This window comes from Bison bison, unplaced genomic scaffold, assembly GCF_000754665.1.
Source record: "Bison bison bison isolate TAMUID 2011002044 unplaced genomic scaffold, Bison_UMD1.0 scf7180017864266, whole genome shotgun sequence".
NCBI lineage: Eukaryota > Metazoa > Chordata > Mammalia > Artiodactyla > Bovidae > Bison > Bison bison.
The window spans coordinates 1,130,243-1,137,225 of NW_011494838.1; the positions used below are offsets into that span (position 1 = coordinate 1,130,243).

A 6,983-nucleotide genomic window follows, 5' to 3' on the forward strand; every position below is an offset into this window, starting at 1 on the left:
GTCCTGGGCTGGCTCTGTGTCCTTTTCCCCTCCCTACAGGCAGTCTTCCAGCCAACCAACCCAGAGCCCAGCGACTTCTCAACTCCAGGTTCACGGACTCTTCCTCCACGTCTTTCATTTTCTTCCTGCCACCCAGGCTGTAGGCCTGGAAATGCTCTTTTCACCCATCACCCACAGCTGTTTTAGACGCTTACGGTCACCTGTCTGCCTGCAGAGCAGGAACAAGGTGGTCCCAGGAGGAGAGCAGGGATCCAGAATGCGCCTCTCCCTGAACCTGGGTGTCTAAGAACCAGACTCTGGGAACTTACTTAGATGGTGGAGGGTTAGTTTTGCACCTGCAAAGGCAGCTCTGGGATTGGCCCCCGCATCACGTTTGAGATGCTACCTTCAGCATCTCTCACATAAATACCATTTTCGAAAAGCCGTGTGTACTCAGGGCCGTGGAGTGTGCAGAGTCAGGTGTGCAAGAGATGTAAGACTGAGTGGAAAGGAAGAGACGGGATTTGCTGTGGACAGAGACTGAGATTGCATTTTGGTTCGTGAAGAATTACTTCCGGCCTTGATTGCAGATTCCATGATGATTTTGTCATAATTACGTGCTAATAATATAGAGCCTAGAAGAATCGGAGTCATGTGTCTGGATACTAACAATGTTTTGGAAGATAAAGGCTGGTGGTTTTGTCCCTGATCATGTGCATGTGAAAGTGTTAGTCACTCAGTTGTGTCTCTTTACAACCCCCTGTAGCCCGCCAGGCTCCTCTGTCCATGGGATTCTCCAGGCAAGAATACTGGAGTGGGTTGCCATTTCCTTCTCCCAGGGATCTTCCCAACCCAGGGATCGAACCTGGTCTCCTGCATTGCAGGCAGATTCTGTACTGTCTGAGCCACGAGGGACGCTGACCACACGCAGCAGGGCATGAAAATGTTGACTGAGTTGGGGCCCTTGTGGTCAGTGTGCAGGGATCCAGAGATGGGCCTCAGGTCCAGGAGGGCGGCCCGGAGGAGGAAGGGCTGTGACGCCTGCGTCGGACGCAGGGCCTGGCACTGCTCCTCCTCTCTCACCCTGACTGCTCGGCGACTCGGCACCACGTGGGGTGCTACGCCCAAGCCCCTGAGGTGCCTGGAGTTTCTGGTAAAACTGTGTTTTCCTTTCCCTTATGTGTTCCCCAGTTTCTCTCTCTGACTCAGCCTTTGTGCAGTTGTGTGTATGCTTATCAGGCAGCTCAAACTGTGAATGACTGACACAAACAAATGCCCTGAGTCGATTATCTGTAGTTCAAGGATACGGCTTTTGGATAAGGCAGAACATCCAATAAAATGATATTAGAAGTTTAAGTCCCACCCCTTCGTTCTTAACCAGGACTGTAAATCGTGAATTCCCTGAGAATTCAGACTATTGAACTTCACAAGCATCACCCAGCGGTTGGTCCTCCTCTGCCCTCTATTTCCGGTTTCTTATGAACCCACAGCTCTGCCTTCCTTACCAAGGGAAAACGTCACCCATCTCAGCATCCACAGGAAACCAAATCCCCACTGAAGTGGCAAGACCATGGCTCAGGGCCACGGCCTCCACCCAGGGCCACAGCCACCTCCCAGGGCCACGGCCACCAACTGGGGCTACGACCACCGCCCAGGGCCACAGCCACCACCCAGGGACATGACCACCGCCCAGGGCCACGGCCTTCGCCCAGGGCCACAGACACTGCCCGGGGACACGGGCACTGACTGGGGCTATGACCTCTGCCCACGGCCACAGCCACCACCCAGGGACATGACCACCGATCAGGGCCACAACCACTGTCCGGGACCAGAGCCACCGCCCAGGGCCATGACCACCGCCATGCAGGCCCTCCAAAGCGGTGAAATGGCGCACTGAAACTCTGACCAGTATCTGATTCTCTTAGGAATTATGCTAAAATAAAGATTACCTGGTAGACTTCATTTTACTACTTGAAATCAAATTTCCAAAAAATTTTATTTTTTACATTGTTGACTCCCTTCACCTGCCTCAAATTAATTTTTGCATGTTCAAATAGCTAGATATCAATATACTAAAAGAATGTCTTTTATTCTCAGCTACAAACTGACATGATGAGTGAGTACAATGAAACTGTAGCCTTAACAGGAGTACATTCATTGAAAAGTGCATCAGTAAAACCTGAGTGTTGGCCACTCAGCCGTGTCCGACTCTCTGCGACCCCGTGGACTGTAGCCCACCAGGCTCCTCTGTCCACGGGATTCTCCAGGCAAGAACACTGGAGAGGGCTGCCATTTCCTTCTCCAAGTAAAAACCTGAAATGATGGGCAATTTCATCAAGACCCAGACTGAGGCCGCCGCACTGGTCTTATCTGAAGATGTCTCAGGTGCGCCGAGCCTCAGCAGGGGGCAAGGTGACACCTGTGTTGGGGGTGCAGGCATTTACGTGCATGAGAGCAGCTGTCACAGCGCAGAAACTGTCTTTTCAAAATGAAAGAGACAAAGCCAGATATAATTGAAATCTCACAAATTTGAAATAGCTACAGTCAGAAGATGTTGATGTGTACAAGAATCTTACCTACTACAAGGACCACCTTTTCAGTCTGAGAAATTCAAATGTCACCTCTTAGTTTAAAATTACTGATAATATATAGCCATTGACAAACAGAACGTAGAAAGCCTTACTTGATACCTCAGTGAGACTCCTGGGAGAGAATCTTACCTCTGACATGGCATTCTGAATGGTAATCAGCTTTACATAACAAAGTCTGTGGGCTTCGCAGGTGGCCTTAGTGGTAAAGAACTTGCCTGCCAGTGAAGGTAGATGTCAGAGACTCGGGTTCGATCCCTGGGTTGGGAAGATCCCCTGGAGGAGGAAATGGCAACCGACTCCAGTTTCCTTGCCTGCAGAATCCCATGGACAGCGGAGCCTGCTGGGCTCCAGTCCATGGGGGCGCGGAGGGTTGGACATCACTGAGTGACTCAGCAGGCACGCAACAAAGTCCGCAACTTTCTTGTTTTAAAACCAAAGAAACTGAAGCCAGTACAGGTGGCGCTACTGGTAGAGAATCTGCTGCTGATGCAGGAGAGGCAAGAGACGAGCATGTGATCCCTGGGTGGAGAAGATCCCCTAGAAGAGGAAATGGCACCCCACTCCAGGACTCTTGCCTGGAGAATCCTAGGGACAGAGGAGCCTGGCGGGCTACAGTTCACGGGGTCACAAGCAGTCGGACAGGACTGAGTGACTAAGGACATACAAAAGTTAAATAATTCACCCAAAGCCCCGGGTCACTAGTGGCAAAGGGAAGACTGTGTTCTGGGACCCCCAATATGCCTCCTGATTCACTATTTACTTTCCACTAGTAAAATAGTGGAAATTCCAATAACTGTATACATTATGACTCATGGTGAAAATAACGCCATTTTAAATTTAAAAATTAAAATTATTTTTGTTTTAAAAATTTCCAGTTTGGCTGCTTCTGTGAATATTCTCTAAAATTTCATCTACTTCGCTCCTGCACAATTCAGGGCATTCTGCACTCTCATCAGCATTGAGTCTCAGAGGAGGGTGGAGCCTGGCTGTCTTCAGTTGGCCCAGCCTCAGCCTAAGCACCATTTTCTATACAGGAAGAGGACCCCGGGGAGGTTGTACACACAGCCCGAATCCCACAGGACTCATCATGGGGTCCACAATCATGGGGTGCATTGTGGGTAGAAATACAAAGGCCTGAGTCAATTCTTCGGAGAAGGCAACGGCACCCCACTCCAGTACCCTTGCCTGGAAAATCCCATGGATGGAGGAGCCTGGTAGGCTGCAGTCCATGGGGTCGCTAAGAGTCGGACACGACTGAGCGACTTCACTTTCTCTTTTCACTTTCATGCATTGGAGAAGGAAATGGCGACCCACTCCAGTGTTCTTGCCTGGAGAATCCCAGGGACGGGGAAGCCTGGTGGGCTGCCGTCTATGGGGTCGCACAGAGTGGGACACGACTGAAGTGACTTAGCATAGCATAGTCAATTCTTTGGGAAATTCATGAGTATTCCTGCAAAAGTGTGGTTATGACACCTAATTAAAACTAGCTGACATCTAATTAAAACTTTTTAGCCAAATTTAATCATTCCTTCTAGTAGCAATATAATCAAGTTTAACTATTGATTAATCATGAGATGATTGGGCTTCCCAGGTGGAGCTAGTGGTAAAAAACTCGCCTGCCAATACAGGAGATGCCGGAGACCTGGGTTCGATCCCTGGGTCGGGAAGTTTCCATGGAGAACATGGCGACCCACTCCAGTATTGTTGCCTGGAGAATCCCAGTTGGCTAACTTGTTTTTCTCCATCGTAAACATAAACCAGTCAGGTTTTAAAAACAGGACTTTACAAAAAGAATTTACATATATACTTCATCAAATAGCAAATACTTGAAATAAACCATGTATTTAAATCAGATAATTCGATAATTTTGCACAGTAAGATAAGAATATAATACATTAAATATAATAATTTAAGTCACAAAATTCTCTTAACCATGGCTAGCTGTTCCCCCAGTCTGAAACCGTTTCATCGTGGGTGCCCATTAAAATTCCCTGCCTCCCTAAATGCTAGCATGGGGGATTTTGGAGTAATTTGTAATTTTCCCTTGATTTTGCTGAAGGACAATCATCATAATTGCTTGATTTCACCGGTAAATTAGCGCTCAGCTGAAAAGGAAATAGTGAGCGAGGCCGCGAGGACTGCCGCCTGGGGGCTGGAGCACCTGCTGCAGCACCTGGGCCCGCCTACCCGGCCCGGCCCCGAAGGCTGCTTGGCCGGACGACAGCTCTCAGCCTGGGTCTGGGAGTCCGCCACAGGTGAGCCCTGGCGGGTGCACGCTTCTGACGCACCGGGGCCGCGACCTTCCGCACAAAGGGGAAGCTGCCTCCTACCACAGGGCCGGGGGCCCACGAGACGAGAACCTTCCGGCCGGCCTGCCCCTGCCCTGCAGCCTTGGCGTGAAGCCTTGCCGCCACAAGCCCCTCCCTGCTCCATGCTCCCGGTGTCCCCTCATCGTCTCTGCCGCAGGCCTGAAATCTGGGCTGACGGGCAACATCACCTGAGCCCTGGAGCCCCTGAGCCCCTGGAGCCTGGCCCGGCCTGGCCGCTCCGGCCCAGACCGTCCCCCGCAGCCGCCTGGGGCCTGGCCTTCCTCCCCCGGACGGGTCGAGCTCCCGCTGAAAGACCAGGAAGGCCGTCCTTCACTCCACCACCCGAGGGTCACCATCCTGAGCTACAGAAGGAGAAAGCGGGAGCAGACACCCCGGCCCCCGCGAACCGGGGGCGGGCCGCGCGGACCCCGCCTGTCCCCCGCGGGTGGGCAAACGCTGCCCCAGGCGGCCGTCGGAGCGACTCCAAGAGCCCCGGGTCCGGGGGACAGGGGAGCCTCGCCAAGGCGGCGCCCGCGACTCGCGCGGCTCCGCGCCGAGACCGCGGCCTTACCTCCTGTGTCGCGCGTACTTCCCGCTGCCGTGGCCGCTGCCGTCACAGCCGGGGGTGGGACAGCTGCAAGAGGAACGGACGGTCACTCAGGTGCCCCCTGGATGGCGGGCCGGGGGCGGGGGTGCGGACTCACAGGGAAGGCCGGACACTGGGGGGCGGGGGCAGGCCCGGGCCCCGGGGAGCGCGGAAGCCCGCTCTCTATCAAGGGGTGCGTTCTCTGAACCGCCGCTGGGCACACGTGCGGACCACTGACCTGAACAGCTCCTGGATGGCCGGCTCCACGGGAACTGCAGAGAGAGGAAAAGAGACGCTCATTTCTCTTCCATCGCTAGACCCCCCTCGCCGCTACCCCCCCCCCCCTGCCACAGACAACCCCCCAGAGGCCCAGATGGAGGGCTTCTGCAGGACGGAGGTGACCCCAGCAGGGCGCCGGGGGCCGGGAGGCACGGACGTACCTCGGACCCCTTTGGATCGCCTGCGATGCCGCTTCTCCTCGGCGTCCACCTCCATCTGCAGGGAGAGAAGGCGGTCAGCGTGCTCCCCTGCTGGGGTCTTAGGGACAGTGTCCCTCTGTGAAGGGGGGGTCGGCCGCTGGGGAAGGGCCAGGCAGTCTACCCGCGATGTTTAAAAATAACAAGCAAGACCTTGGTCCTGCAGGGGCCCTGCAGGGGAAGACTTTGATGAGGACACATGCGGGTCAGTCAACCTGAGTTGCACTTGTACGGAGAATACAGTAGACAGCGGTGAGGTTTGCAGGAAGGAAAAACATCCACATATAATGTCCGCCATCTCCTTGTAGCTGAAGTGTTTAACCTGGTCAGGGACCTATGTGGGAAGCAGTGGGTGTCAGAAGGACATGCTTTCTCCTGGCGGCTACTCTCACTGTGGTCTAGACCTGGGGGCGATTGGTAGCCACCTTGGTCTGAACCATCAGGGCGCTTTCCAGGGTCATGGCCCCTCCTGGTGGTCATGGCAGGACTTACACTTGGAGGTAGCAGGGTGTCTCCATCTACTACCTTGCACAATCCTCACACAATTCTGTAAGGGTGGCATCTATATTCTGCTCCCTTTACCCGGGACTTGCCCAAGATCATCCGTGTGGCAGCTTTGGTGCAGGGCCCCGAAAACCGCCACTGTCTACACTTCCTCCTTGAGTTAAAAACACACTGCTGGAAGGGTGAATGCAAGTAATTTAAACACAGCAAAACCGCTCATTGCAGAACTCCACTCAGCACATCAGAAGGGTCAACAAGAGAAGAGCAGTAAAGATGACAGCTCCTCTCACCAGATCCCACTCTGGCCTGGGTCAATTGTCACCCTGTCCAGCAGGAGATGGGGCTTCAATCTCTGGGTCGGGAAGATCCTCTGGAGAAGGGCATGGCAACCCACTCCAGTATCCTTGCCTGGAAAATCCCATAGACAAGAGGAGCCTGGCGGGCTACAGTCCATGGAGTCGCAAAGAGTTGGACACGACCAAAGTGACTGAGCACACACAGCCAGTGTGGCCAGAGCTGTATTCTAGGTGGGACAGAC

General features: G+C 53.6%; 1 protein-coding gene across 1 annotated transcript in view; it reads right to left on the reverse strand.

The window, feature by feature from the left end:
* The window catches only part of MYT1L (myelin transcription factor 1-like), a 132,683-nt gene extending 126,723 nt beyond the window's left edge, over positions 1-5,960 (reverse strand). The window contains 3 exon segments of the mRNA XM_010848441.1: positions 5,451-5,513; positions 5,704-5,737; positions 5,906-5,960. Coding sequence (XP_010846743.1) covers positions 5,451-5,513; positions 5,704-5,737; positions 5,906-5,960 — 152 coding nt within the window.
* Between the last annotated feature and the right edge of the window lie 1,023 nt (positions 5,961-6,983).